The sequence below is a fragment of the Hyperolius riggenbachi genome, chromosome 7 (assembly GCF_040937935.1).
Source record: "Hyperolius riggenbachi isolate aHypRig1 chromosome 7, aHypRig1.pri, whole genome shotgun sequence".
Classification (NCBI taxonomy): domain Eukaryota; kingdom Metazoa; phylum Chordata; class Amphibia; order Anura; family Hyperoliidae; genus Hyperolius; species Hyperolius riggenbachi.
This window is the reverse complement of record NC_090652.1, coordinates 225784216-225799843: the sequence shown is the minus strand read 5'-3', so window position 1 is coordinate 225799843 and position 15628 is coordinate 225784216. Positions and strand designations below refer to the sequence as shown.

General features: G+C 43.6%; 1 protein-coding gene across 2 annotated transcripts in view; it reads left to right on the top strand.

Moving 5' to 3' along the window:
• Nucleotides 1–15628, top strand: part of IQCA1 (IQ motif containing with AAA domain 1) — a 249948-nt gene that overhangs the window by 167443 nt on the left and 66877 nt on the right. For both annotated transcript variants that reach the window (XM_068245328.1, XM_068245329.1), the window contains exon 7: nucleotides 10132–10216. In XM_068245328.1, coding sequence (XP_068101429.1) covers nucleotides 10132–10216 — 85 coding nt within the window. The remainder of the gene's footprint in view (nucleotides 1–10131; nucleotides 10217–15628) is intronic.

The following is a 15628-nucleotide window of genomic DNA, read 5'->3' as shown; positions in this document are numbered from 1 at the left end:
TATGATATAGGAGACACACACAGTGGTAGTTGACTGTTCTCACCATTCTCCTATATGATATATTTAACTGACATTTTTTATTGTAACAACCAACGATTTATACAGGAAAATCATGACGATTAACAAGGTTTCCCAAACTTTCACATCCAACTGTAGTTTGCTCTTCACAATTCACCCAATATTTTACTTATTTCTCCCAGTTGCTTTGAAGTAATTGTTTTGGATGTTTAGCCTTACTACCATAAATGTGTACAGGAAGCCTTTTTGGATGCTGTGTTAATAAATTGAGTGGACATGATGGAAGTAATACTGTTTAGACAGGTGACATTGAAATATTTACTGTTGTAAAAAAATTGCAGGTATTGCCAAATAACAATCAAAGGGGCGGATTCACTAACCAGATGTGATCTTTACCTGTGCAGACAGCATATATTTTACCAGTGTTTATGCAAAGTAGGGGCAATTGCACAAATAATGCAACCCACGTTATGCACATAGCAACATTGCGTATAGAAAGTGCAATTATATATGTTCGTCCTTCGTTGTCGACGGTGACCAAGAACATCACATCATACAGAGGAGGTTGACTAGGTAGGATGTGTCCGGCTATGTCTTATCAGTCTGATGCGGCTCGAAAAGCTCTGCTGCATGTAGGGCACAAGTGGTTTGCTGTGATGGTTGGCAGAGCATTGGCTCGGGATTTGTGCAGCTCACGCTTCTTCCGGGGCTCTGTAATTTTGCTCCGCTAGTAGGAGGTAGCACCTTTGCTGATACAGCTTCACCAGGTGCAGCGATCTTGTGTTAAGCTCTCTTGAGTATCCAGGTCAATGTCAAGGCTTTTGATAGACTTTAAGCATGTCCTTGGTGTGTTTTTTGCCCACCTTATGTGCATTTTTCTTCAGCCAGTTTGCCATAGAATAGTTTCTTGGGAAGTGTGTGTGGCATTCTCCTTCAGTGGTCACAGTTGGTTCTGAATATATCTTCTCTGCCGTTGGTTTGATACAAGACCTCTGTCTTCTCGGTACTGACTGTTAAGCCAAAATGTCTGCAGGCAGTGGAGAAGCAATCTTGCTGGATACACACGGTGCGTTCGTGCACTCGATTTTCCCGTTGATTCCCGTCGATTTGTTTATTTTCAACATGTCCGATTTGGATTTCGATGGATCGTTAGGTCGATTCGCATGCAAAGTATGCCGAATCGACCTAACGATCCATCGAAATCCAAATCGGACATGTTGGAAATAAACGAATCGACGGGAATCGACGGGAAAATCGAGTGTACGAACGCACCGTGTGTATCCAGCATTACACCTCTACCCCAGATACCCCATACATCCCAACGTTCAAATAGCAGTACGCAGACTATATAAACTACAAAAGGGGCCAGAGCTGCAACAAATTTTAGTTGTTCTATATCACTTGGCTTCTCCCATATATCAAGTATTTATAACAACCTTAAAAAGTTGATAAATCTTTTAACCATTGTAGCCACTTCTCATCCAATTCTAAGATTGTAAGCTTGATAGAGCAAAGTCACATGTCTGTAATCTATAACCCAGCACTGTTCTCTGTTGGATTTTTATTAATACATTAAACTCTGTTATCCGCCACCAACAGGGATCGGTTGATGCCAAATAAGTGTGCTCTCTGGTTGTTTGAAACTCACTGTTAAACATAGGCCTAGCTAATACACTATACCCCACTGTATATACATATCATGAACTCTTTATTAAATGTTAAAATACAGTAATTGAAAGTATATTAACCTTAGGGGAGCTGTGGAACACATTTTTTATGCACAGCAGAGCTCACAAACAGCCTAAGAAGTTGGCCTTCACCACTATGAGTACTGCTGGCGATTTGTGCTGGTTGGCTGAGACTGCTGTTTAGTTGAGTCCTTGATAACTGGGACTCTATTGTAAAGACTAATGATAATAGGGTGACAATCTGATAGTTGCCCCCTGTCCTGTGCAGCCCACCTAGCTTGATGGATGAGCAGCTGGCAGCATTAGATGTACAGTAAGGGCCAGTCCACACTAGGTCCGAAAACGTATCCGTGGCTGCGTTTTTCAAACCTGATGAAAAACGGAGTCCCGGATACTAATGTTGAAAATAGCAGCCAGCCTCACCCAAGTAAAAAACGGATCCGTCTGCGTTTGCGGGGATCCGTTTTCAAAACCTGAACGGAAGGTCCGGATCTGCTGCATTTTCACGCAACGGATCAGGACCACGGATACACGCAGGGGTAGTGAAAGTAATGAAAAAACGCATCTCCAGCTCCACAGGCAAAAAACGGATGTTAAGACGGATAGCCTGAGCTTTATGATTGGCCCAAAAAAATCCTCCCACTCCTTCCTAATGATGGAGACGTTTTCTGTCAGGGAAAAACCTGAACGGAAACTGATGCAAAACTGATGCACTTTCATCAGTTTGCAGTACGGTGGGTACTTCCCCTGATCCGGACTGCAGTGTCCGTCCTGCAACCGGGTCTAGTGTGGACCCACTCTAAATGTCCTTGACCAAGCAGAACTTGCATTGGGTAGACAAAAAAGTAAGAGTGTACATCCATTAACAGTATGCCTAACTGCAAACATGGATGGTAAAAGCAGATCTGCTATTTGTTTTTAGCCTATCTGTTGCATACGTTCTGTTTTGTTTTTAATTATTTGTCATTCATTTTATGTGTTGTGCATTCCCTGTCCAGAAAAATTGTGCAGGTCAGGAATATGCATTGCGTTGACCGTAATGGAGTACAATGGACACAGTGGACACATTGACAAATTCACAGTGTCAGTGGTCCCATAGAGAATCGTTGAATCTGTTGACAAGACAAATTGTACGATCTGCAAAACAGTATGTTTTTAGCTTACCCATGTAACGGCATTATAACGTATTAAAACGTCATGCATTACCTTGTTAATGGCAACATGACGTTTTAATATGTCGCGCATTACCACCGCTGCTCCGCACGTGTGCAGCCGCAACCGCCGCCGTTTTTGTCGGGTTTCCGCGTTGAGCAATTGGGGAAGAGGACTGAGCAGTCCTCTACCCAATCGCAATGCCTGGAGTGAATGGACGTGACCGCGAACAGCGGCCGCATCCATTCATGAAACAGGAAGCCGTCATATTGTATTTAAATGTACAAAAAAGAAAGGTGAACATTTCCTACATCGGGAAAATGTTCACCAGCGCCATCTTGTGGCCAAAAAGTAAAATTGCACCTACAGACACATACATACTTACCCAAAACTAATAAAATGAATAACTTGCATTACCAAAGCCCCCAATAAAAAAAAAAAAAAAAAAAACATAAAAAAAAAAAAAAATCAGTTAAAAAAAAATACATAAATCGTTGCTTTAGGGGCTCAGCTTTTTTTATCTATATTTTATGATGGGAAATTACTTTTACTTTACTACATAGGGGCTTGTAATTGTGGACCAGACAAAAGAAAAACAAAACAGAAAAATAACACCTATATTTCAAAATAATATATTGTCGCCGTACATTGTGATAGGGACATAATTTAAACGGTTTAATAATCGTGACAACTGGGCAAATAAAATGTGTCTGTTTGATCCACAGGAGAACATTTAATTTTAAAACTATAGAGGCCGAAAAATGAGAAATAATCATTTTTTTTTCCATTATTTTCTTATTTTTCCCTTAAAACACATTTAGAATAAAATAATTCTTAGCAAAATGTACTACCCACAGAAAGCCTAATTGGTGGCGAAAAAAACGAGGTATAGATCATTTTCTTGTGATAAGTAGTAATAAAGTTATTAGGGAATAAAATGGAGGAGCACTGACAGGTGAAAATTGCTCTGGTCCGTTAGGGTAAAAACCCTTGGGGGTGAACTGGTTAAAGTGGTCTGAAACTCCGACATAACATTGAATAAAAATGTTTTTCTACTTTTTATTACTCATACAGTTATCATATTTGCTTTTGTGCATAATATTGTCTGTTTACAAATGACAAGTTTCCAAAGTGTAGTTTTATCTTGCTCTGAAACCTGCCATTGCATTTTATTCAAACTACTTTTTATGATATGTTAACATCTTCTAATTAGCGGTTTTGAGCTGTTTGTGTGCTTGAAGCTTCACAGAGAGCTCCTTTTCACTTGTTACACTGTGTTTACATACATGTATCTGTCACAGACCGCAAGGCAGGTCTGCGGATGGGGTCAATCGATCAGCGTCAGAAATCCTGTCACACGGTCATTTTGTTCATCACGAAGGGTAACCCGAGTTCGCAATTTAATGAACTGACTCACGAAGGGAGCGTTCGGATGCCAACGGATTCACCTCACACATACAATTCAAAGATCTGCCACCAAGCGAGTTACACAGCCCGCTACTGTAATTATACCCGCCTGGCGTTCCGAGGCTTCCGGTTCCGCCTGGCGTTCTGAGCGGTCAGCGTTTTCTCTGACAATCTGCAGGTACAGCTCAGGATTTGTATCCGCCAGTCTTTGTAAAGCATGCTGCATTTCAGCCTCATCAACACAGGAACGGTTGGCATGGGCGGGCTCCTGCTGGCCACCGTGCGCTTCAGCATCTAAAGCGATTGGTTCAGACGCGGTTCCGTTTTCCTCTGGGTCTGGAAGTGGGTTACTGTGCTCCAACCGCTCACTTCCCTCTGCCCCAGTTACAGCACCGCCTGAACCAGGAGTGTGCTCTCCCAGCATCTGCTCCGGCTGGGGTTCTGAACATACACAAATTCCAATAAGCTGCTGACCAATGTCACAGACCGCAAGGCAGGTCTGCGGATGGGGTCAATCGATCAGCGTCAGAAATCCTCTCACACGGTCATTTTGTTCATCACGAAGGGTAACCCGAGTTCGCAATTTGATGAACTGACTCGCGAAGGGAGCGTTCGGATGCCAACGGATTCACCTTACACATAGGGCTTGATTCACAAAAGAGTGCTAACTGTTAGCACAGCCGTTTTTGCGTGAATTTTCGCATTGCGCACGATCGCGAATTTTCGCGCGAAACGATAACGTTTTCGCGAGCAAACGCGAATTTTACCACGAAATCGATATCGCTTTCGCGCGAAACTTCGCGTTTGCGCGCGAACACATTATCGTTTCGCGTGAAAATTCGCGAACGCGCGCAATACGAAAATTTGCGTGAAAACGGCCGTGCTAACAGTTAGCACCCTTTTGTGAATCAAGCCCATACAATTCAAAGATCTGTCACCAAGCGAGTTACACAGCCCGCTACTGTAATTATACTAGGACTTGGAGAACGCTCTATTAACCCCTAGCAGTATGCAGGAACCTGGGTCAGATCGTTATATCTGGGCCGGGTTCTCGCATACGGGTTATAAAGGCACACTTCTTTTAAACACAGGGTAGCGATTTCAGGAGAATAGGTACGATTGTGTATGTTCAGCAACAGGTCATAACCGCTAAACGATTTTTAAAACGTTTAATAACAAAAATGCATTACATACAGTTCTATACACCAATTAACATATACACACAAAGCTTAAAAATAAAAAGGAATAAAATCATAAATACTTACTTAGTTATGGCTGTCATTTGGAGAATGAAGAAACAGAGTCCAGTTTAAAAGTAGGCATTCAGGTTAAGAGTCCTTGAACACAGCAGGCGCTGGCTCATCTTAAGCGCCTGCATGGACGTTCCTGGTCGATGGAATTTGGAGAACTGCGCAGGTTTGGTCCCGCTCCACTTTTATAGGACCTGAGTTTTGGGCTGTCACTACCTGGAAAGTAGGTGTGTTTAAAGGGAAGGTTCAGGGTGGCTCTTAAAAAAATAAAAATGCCCATCCACTTACCTGGGCTTCCTCCAGCCGTGGGCAGCCAGGACGTGCCCTCGGCGCCGCTCCGCAGGCTCCCGGTCCCCTCCGGTGGCCGACCCGACCTGGCCAGGCCGGCTGCCAGGTCGGGCTCTTCTGCGTTTCAAAATGCGCCTCACGGGGGCGCGCTGACGTCATCGGACGTCCTCCGGGCTGTACTGCGTAGGCGCAGAACTACTGCGCCTGCGCAGTACAGCCCGGAGGACGTCCGATGACGTCAGCGCGCCCCCGTGAGGCGCATTTTGAAACGCAGAAGAGCCCGACCTGGCAGCCGGCCTGGCCAGGTCGGGTCGGCCACCGGAGGGGACCGGGAGCCTGCGGAGTGGCGCCGAGGGCACGTCCTGGCTGCCCACGGCTGGAGGAAGCCCCAGGTAAGTGGATGGGCATTTTTATTTTTTTAAGAGCCACCCTGAACCTTCCCTTTAAGGCAGGGTTATCTCCTGGCAGCCAGGTTGCCACCTCCAGACTTAGAGCAAGAAATGTACCAATTTATTAATAATCTGTGTGACTCCGCCCCAGATTGGCGCATCGCAAATCCGAGACTATATTCATAAGCGGCCTGCGACCCTGTATTAAACGAGGCTATACATGCCTAGTCTATCGCATTCGCTCTACGCAGGCCGGATACAGTGGTTTCTCTACTGATTCCTGATAGCTGGAAAATTGCAATTCAGGTGAATGATAGAACTGATTTCTAGGTATCAGGAAATCTAATTTTTGTCTTGCTGTGCCAAACCTATTTTGAATTATTAATAAATTAAAGTTCTCTTTGTTTGAATCTATGAGTTTGGAGGGAATCTTCTTATCTTACTGGTTTGAGCTGGCTTCTGGGACATGAGCTCTGTAGCCAAATGGCTCTGCCCAGGGGGGTTAGCCACGTGTGAAATTCTTTCCAGACCTGACACAGGATGTGGGGGGAAGGTTACTGTACTCTCTGCAATGCTCTCAGAGGGGGGAAAAGAGAAAGGAAAGGCATTTATTGTACAGTTAACCAGCACTGACAGTAATGGTGCCCGACCATTCCAGTATTGGAATGCAAACAAATATACTGTTATCTCCAGTTTGGATGCGGATTTGAAGCTGAATAGCAGGACAAAGTGCTTTGTTTAACCATTTCAGTGATGTTCTGCTAAAAAAAATCTGGGATAGTAGCTTTCAAGCTGTGAGGAATCTTTTAGAGCAAAGTAGAAATCCTGACTTTCAGACCACTTTAATGTGAACCTGCCCTAAATGTAAGTTGGATTAATAATTATGTGTAAGTAATGCCTATAGGTGTCCTATCTCCCAGTGATTCTAGATGCCTGCCTGGCTCACAAAACCAAGAAGAAATGATTTGCATTTCAGAGACTGTGGCCAAAGGGACGTGATCACATGCAGTTACCATCTATTTAAGAAAGAAGTACTGTGCTTTACAGTGCTTTTATTAGACTTTTTGTTGTAGACAGCTTTCCATGTTCCTTTTTGCCCACTGTGTAAGATTCTGGTACTTCTGGGCCTACATAGTTTAACTGGGTACCCTAATAAATACCCTGGAAGCAGCTTATTAACAAGAGATCTGTGGGAGAGGAATGCTGGTGCGGCTCACTGCAGAAGGTGTTGATAGGACAGGCAATAAATAATGATTCTGCCTTTGTCCTTTTGGCTTTTGCTTCCCTTGAGCAGCAGATGGGCTGCAGAAGTTCAGTGGGCTACGTTGTGTCAGACCCTGTTATTAGTAAGGAGATGCTAGTGAATGAAGAAAAGGCCTTGCAGAGCGTCTCATTACCTTTAGCCTGTATGCATCTGATAGGTCAGTTCCCACCATTAATAAAGGATCCCTGCCAGCCTGTAATCACAACACAAAGGTTTGCTACTGGAGGCTTACATGTGAAATCTACACTTCATCATCCTAATGAAGCCTTTATGTACTAAGCCAACAGCTTTCTCTATGAAAATGACTAGAAACAACTATTGTATGTCTCATAATATGATCATCGGCACACTGTTTCTGGTACACATCAGGAAAAAAGATGAGTGTTTTAAGTGATGCTTTTATTGTTACAACAGTGGTTACAGTATAAAACTTACAGGGCACAGATGGCAGGAAAATAAAATAAATAGCATCTACATTTTTTCCATACTATCCATAACTAAGATACTTTAACTTCTTGAAAACATACTTGGTTCAGCTAAACCCAAAATTGAATGAGAACTAAAATTTAATAGCTAACACAAAGCAGTGGACAGAATTCTAGTTTCACTGTCCAAATGTGCTTGGAGGCTACATTTTCTTCTTGTCCTCTCTGGATTCATCTGCTGGTGAGTAGGGTCGCAAAATGGTAAACTTTTCCTTAAAGGGATACTGTAGGGGGGTCGGGGGGAAAATGAGCTGAACTTACCCGGGGCTTCTAATGGTCCCCCGCAGACATCCTGTGTTGGCGCAGCCACTCACCGATGCTCTGGCCCCGCCTCCAGTTCACTTCTGGAATTTCAGACTTTAAAGTCAGAAAACCACTGCGCCTGCACGCCCGTGTCCTCGCTCCCGCTGATGTCACCAGGAGTGTACTGCGCAGACACAGACCATACTGGGCCTGCGCTGTGCGCTCTTGATGACATCAGCGGGATCGAGGACACGGCAACGCAGGCGCAGTGGTTTTCAGACTTTAAAGTCTGAAATTCCAGAAGTGAACCGGAGGCGGGGCCGGAACATCGGTGAGTGGCTGCGCCAACACAGGATGTCTGCGGGGGACCGTTAGAAGCCCCGGGTAAGTTCAACTCATTTTCCCCTGACCCCCCTACAGTATCCCTTTAAGGGTTGTAGGTGATATGACCTGGGGGGCTAGCCACACAACCAAATCGATTGCAAAGCTAGTAGAATATTAGGTCAGCACACCATAAAGTTTCAGAAATCGTCCAGCTTTTAAAACTTTACCCCATGGGTCCTCTTTTTCAAAACATGTTGTAGACAGATGTAGATCTATCTACATTGCACTTTGAAAAAGGGGACCCCCACAGGGCTCCAAAACAATTGTCAGCGGTATTTGTGGACTACTGATGCAATACATTTCAAGCTGGAGGCTTTTTCAAACTTTATGGTGTACTGACCTGGTCTTCTGCTACCTTTGGATTCATCTGCTGGGTGGGGCATTCAGGTGTGATCATGTGACATACTAAGATGCATTTCCCAGAATACCAGCATTACTGTAGAAATCACGTGACTACGTGAAAGATGGCACTTGGTATTTCACTAAAAATAGGTGATAGGAAACAGAGCAATTTTAATACTAAATTCTTATAACAAGAAATAACAGGTTAGAGAGGTTTTATGTTAATACAGTTATATAAAAGATATTTCAATTTGAAAAATTCAGTTTCAAAGGTAAAATGTATAATTTACACTGATCAGCATGATTGCATTCAGAATTTTCCTTGTTCACGTTTGCATGCTTTCAATCCCAGCATGCATTATTTGTTGTTTATTGTTGGATATGTATTCTCTAACAGAAATTGGGGTTGATCCACTAAACTCTGTAAAATTGCTGTGTACATAACACCTGGGCCCATATGCAATTAACTTTTTCTCCTGAGTTTTCTCCTAGGTGATATTTTTAAAATTGTCAATAAAATGCCTTTAAAACCACCAGCAAGCAAGAAGATGCTGTAATAATTTTGATAGTCCCTTTTCGCCTATTAAAAATGTATTCTACATAGAAGTTGAAAATGTGTCTCCTATGAGAAAACAAGAAAACTAAGTAGAAAAAGTGAATTGCATATGAGTTTTCTCCTTGGTGATATTTTTATATTGCTTTTTAAATCACCAGCAAGCATGGAAATACTCAAAATAATTTTGATAGTACTTTTTCACCAACACTTAAGGCCCATACACAAGTCTGATTTTTGCAAACGATGGGTCGTTTAACCGTCCCGTCGTTTGCCCGCTAAATCGCTCCAACTCAGTCTTATCACCCGAACGACAGTCTGTACACACGCCCGATTTAGCGGGTGAACGACGGGACGTTCAAACGACCCGTCGTTCGCAAAAATCAGATGTGTGTATGGGCCTTTAGGCACTTTTTCAATTGTAAAATGTTTTATAGTTATTTTAAAGCGAATAGTAAAATGATCTCCTTGGAGAAAAAGTGAATTGCATATGGGCCCCTGTGTGTTTGTTTACTTGTGGAAATCGGAGTAAAATTGCAGTCGGGTGTCTGCGCTTCAGTGACTCATCCCCATTGTTCTATAAGTTGTCTGTCACATGTTCATGTTCAATAAATGTTGGTTTCATTAATTGGTTTATTTAATGTCGATAATTTGTCTGTCTATATTAGGCACGCTACAGGAAAATTCCCTGACTTCCCCGATGAAGAAGATGGCGGATCCAAGGCTATCTTTGCTCAGAAAACCCCAGAGGAGGTACCTGAACTCTCTATCATGCCTTCCATGTTCAGTATTATTCCCAGTGCCCTGATGCCTTTCTGTTACAGTGACAGGGTGGGGGCCTCTGGTCTGGGAAGGGAGGTGGGGGTGGCAGTCCGGGTTCATAGGAGACTGATTTCTTTCTACTTTATTCCAGCTGTCAGCTGTCACTTTGCATCACTACACAATAAAAGATTGAAAGTGAAGCCAGATACAACATAACATTTCCATCCCTGGCTCCTGCAAGCCATTGTGGGTTTTATCATTGTTACTGGATCTACAGCCTCATAGAAAGGGATCCTAATCCCTCCTTGTGCATGTTACTGCCCTGCTCCTGCCCGGCCTTTGTACTGCGGCTTCTGTCTTTGATCCCTGGAGCGATAATAAGTATCAAATGTTAGCACATGACACTGAATACCCCTGCACAGAGATGCCTACTCTGCTAAGTCCAGTCAGGAGTTTGCTGCTATCCCGGGATCTGGCTCAGAAATCTCTGCTCACTCCAGCCACAAGTTTTTATATACCAGGGAAATTCTTTCCAGATTTTTGATAACTTTATTTCAGATATTATATCGGTTTGGGCAGATGTTATATGTCAGCTCTCCAGACTAATAGAAAGGATATTATGTTCCGAGGATACATGTTAAACAGCATGTTAATAATAATCTGTCTGTGTCCTGCTGTCAGTACATCATCTCCTGACAGTCTGTAGGATCTGAAAACAATAGTGGACATTACAGGCTTGGAATGAGAATGCGGATCATTCATAGATAAAATGAGATTACTTTACTGCATGACAAAGATACAGACTTTGTATTACACATATTGTACGCAGACTGCAGTAAATGTAGAAATGCTGCCTTCAGTATGCTAACCTTAGAAATAAAATATGTTTATCATATGAATAATGCAGTGATGGGGTGCATAAAGCCAGACAGTAAGGCTAGGTTCACAGTGGGCCATTGCAGTGCGTTGTAACGGTTACACTGTAATGCAGAACGTGCACTACAATGCAAAATGCACAGTGCGGCTGTTGCCGTGCGGTCTGACTGAGTGCGGTACCGCAGTTCACTGTATAATGCCCACGTTAACAGTTCAGTAAACTATAATTGTCATTGACTGAATGCTTTACTGTATGTAGCACAATGCGCTGATAACGTTCAACGCTGCTTTCCTATTCTGTTCCATTGCATTCCTGCTGTCACGGGGAACGCAACTCCCACTGTGAACCGAGCCTGTAGCTGGCCTGTGTTTATGGATGAGGTTCTGGGGCCACCAAAGCCTTCATAGTGTGTTGATAAAACTTTATCTAGTTTTTTTTCCTTCCTTTCAGTTTCCTGGCTATCCTGCTGATCCTCTGCCTCTTATGGCCCATACTCACGGGCTACAATTGTCGCCGCAACCACGTGGCACGCATGTTGCGGCGACAGGTCGCCCGTGAGTATGAGGCGCGCACCCCGAACCGTTGCTCATTGCTGCTGTCGCCAGGCGATTGGCGGCGGTCAATCGCATGGCGACAGTTGCCGCCACAACTTCGCCGCAACTGTCGCTAGTCCGCGTGTGTATGCAGACTAGCGACAGCAACCTAATAGCCGGAGCATTGAGTTTCCGGCAGGGGGAGGAACGTCGGCGACAGCTTCCGTCGCATCCCTAGTCCCACTTCCGCGTGTGTATGTGGAGGGACCTGGTGACAAGCTGTCGCCGAACTGTCGCGCACACGCTCCCGTGTGCTAGCGAGAGGCAGCAAAAGTAGCCCGTGAGTATGGGCCATAATACTTTTAGCCATAAACCCTGAACAAGCAAGCAGCAGCTCAAGTGTTTCTGACATTATTGTCAGATCTGACAAGATTAGTTGCATGCTTGTTTCTGGTGTGATTCAGACACTACTGCAGCCAAACAGATCGGCAAGACTGCCAGGCAACTGGTATTCCTTCAAAGGAAGTAAATATGGCAGCCTCCATATACCTCTCACTTCAGTTGTTTTTTAAAGCTCACATTTCTAAATATACCACTAGACAACCTAGTTATCTTAGTGGCCCCCTTTTAACATTTCATATCAAACAATGCTTCTGTAACTTAAATTCCTATTTTAAAGAGGAACTCCAGTGAAAATAATGTAATAAAAAGTGCTTATTTTTTTACAATAATTATGTGTAAATGATTTAGTCAGTGTTTTCTCATTGTAAAACCTTTCCTCTCCCTGATTTACATTCTGACATTTATCACATGGTGACATTTTTACTGCTGGCAGGTGATGTCACTGGAAGGAGATGCTGCTTGCTTTTTTGGCAGTTGTAAACAGATGTTATTTCCAACAATGCAACAAGGCTCCCACAGTGTTTTATTAGTACCTCCGTGCTGTGAGGCGCTGATATCATTCTGTGGGAGGGGTTTCACCACAAAATCAGCCATTCAGAGCCCCCGATGACTCGTTTGAGAAAAATAATACATTTCTCATGGGAAAGGGGGTATCAGCTACTGATTGGGATGAAGTTCAATTCTTGGTAACGGTTTCTCTTTAAAAATGAGTAAAATTACTTGAAGCAGCCAAGCTGGAGGAGTTAACAGCAGACTCAGTGGGTGAGGCTGTAGCTGCTTCTGTTTGCATTATATAGAGGCAGGGAGACAACAGAGCTGCCCCTTTGAGAATCACAGCCTGCAGCTCAGGTATAGGTGGTAAAGGTATGGACTCCTAATTGAGTACTTTAAATAGTGATATATTTGACATCAGTTAGTCAATGACTGTATGTGCAAATAAAAACAAGCTTTGCCATGTCTGCAGAGGACAGTAAAACACTGGTTCTTAGCCCAGAGCTGGCTTTACATTTGTGTGTGTTATGGAAAATATGGTTAACAATTGTGCTCCAGCATCCAAGAATCACATTTCAAGAGTTGCTGTACAATACTTTTACTGTAAGTGAAAATTTGCATACACTGAAGTGTGCTTGAAAAGTGTAGAATAAGAGCCCTTTTCCATGTTCATTCATATATTGGCATATTGCCTGCAGTATGTCCCGCAGTCAGGGCCGGATTTCTGGCAAGGCCACATAGGCCATGGCCTAGGGCACCAGAAATTTAGGGGCGGCTCAGTGAGGGGCAGTAAAGCTGTTCTATGCAGCCATCCCTATCTACAAGGACAGATTTACCCTTTGAACCTCTGTCCTGTACTTGTGTCGTCCCTGCAAGCTCTATCATGCAGGTACACATCAGCCTCTCATGGTGACACAATGGTTCCATCATTAACGAGATAGCAAGCATAACATAAAAGTTCTTAAGGAAAACATAACATTGTCAATACGCATATTACTAAAATAGTTATTGTCTGTGACATCCAATGATGAAAAGTAAGTAGAATTCTCATTGGGGCACACAGATATGAAAAACAAATAGACAGTATAGTTGGCCTTGGGCGGTAAAAAGTACAAATCCGGCCCTGCCCGCAGTATAACGTTTTTACTGTCTGTTTAGACTGAGAACTAGCTAAGCTATGTGCAGATCTTCTACTTGTAAAATGTTGCCATTGCATCTCCCTCTCTTGTTGTCTCTACACTTATCATCCCTGTAGAGACCTTGGGCTTGATTCACAAAGCGGTGCTAACTGTTAGCACGCCTGTGAAAACCCCCTTAGCACGTCTAAACAAGCTCTTCGCGCATAAAACTTTACGCGCGCAAAACTTTATGCGCATAAAACTGTACGCGCGTACTGCACAGAGCGCAGGGCGCTCCGCGCGAATTGCCCATTAAAGCCTATGGGACTTAGCGCGCATAAAACTTTGCGCGCGCAAAGTTAGCGCGCGATCTGATTGAGAAATCCGGTGCTAACCTACTTAGCACCCTGGTTAGCGCGTCTAAAGACTTTAGACGTGCTAAGTAGGTTAGCACCGCTTTGTGAATCAAGCCCCTTATCAGCACTGCAGCAAACATGCTGTACAATCAGTTTTTTTTTAAATACATACCATGATATGCCAGTATTTTAAAACAGGAGTAAAATCAGTAATTCTTTTATACTGTATTATTGAGCAGAACCCAAATTTTAGGTCATTTAACCACATGTTGAGAAACAGAGTAATGAAATATAGAAAATCTAGTACTTTGTAGGGATGATCAATGAGATGCAAATAATTCTTAGTTGATGCAACTTTATTTGCATTTATGTTTATATTATTTAATTCCGCATCAACTCGAAATTATTTGCACCTCATTGAGCATCCCTGGGGCCGGGTTTCACACCAGCAACCTGCATTTTGGTTGCAGTGAGATTGGATGATCGCATCACACAGCAGCACTTAGAACAGACTTTGGAGATCACCGCAGAAATGTGTAGTAATCTCACTCCTGGCTGCAAGTCAAACTATAAGGGAGGTTCTCTAGCGCTCTCTCCCAGTGGTCAAAATAAGAATTGCACAGAAGTGTATTGAAACAATATGCTTCCACTTCTGCACACCGCAATGCGAAAAATTATAAAATACGTGCGTCACCATTGACCTACATGACTTCCGGCCAACGCACTTCACTGCGAATGTTGCCCGGTAACACGCTGTTGCTTTTGCGTCAGATGCAATGATTTTGGTGTATCGCTTCAGGTATGATGTGTCCCATAGACTTTCATTGCTCTAGCGTTACCTTGTAGTAAAAACGGATAATGCAACGCAATGAAAACACGGAAGTGTGAAAGGGTCCTGAGGAATAGGTATAAAAGATATTTGTTTTTATATCTGCAAAGATTGTGGCCTTATCAGAGAGAAGACTTTGCTATCCTCTGTTAGGCCTAGTCCACACTAGGTCCGGAAACGTATCCGTGGCTGCGTTTTTCAAACCGGATGAAAAACGGAGTCCCGGATACTAATGTTGAAAATAGCAGCCAGCCTCACCCAAGTAAAAAACGGATCCGTCTGCGTTTGCGGGGACCCGTTTTCAAAACCTGAACGGAAGGTCCGGATCTGCTGCATTTTCACGGACCACGGATACACGGATGGGTAGCGGAAAGCAATGGGAAAACGCAACTCCATCTCCACAGGCAAAATAGCACCAAAAACGGATGACAAAACGGATAACCTGAACTTCCTTCTCCTCCCCTCAACGTCATCTCTGACAGCTTCCTGTTTACGAGCTGGGAGAGACACGAGTGCAGACATCATGCCCAGGAGCTTCATCAATGTGGAGGACTTCATTATGGCCGTCCAAGAGCGGCCAGAGCTCTATGACAAGAAGAATGACCTCTATAGTGACCTACAGCATGCCAGGAGGGTATGGGAGGAGATCACAAAACAATTTGTTCCTGATTATGACAAGTTTCCAGCCAGGAAGCAGGCCAAGGAACGTAAGTGTGCCCCCTCATATCTGTGTGGTTTGAAATAGATGTTTTTAAGTAATCTAAATGCCACTCTCTGCCCCCCCCCCTCCAGTGTC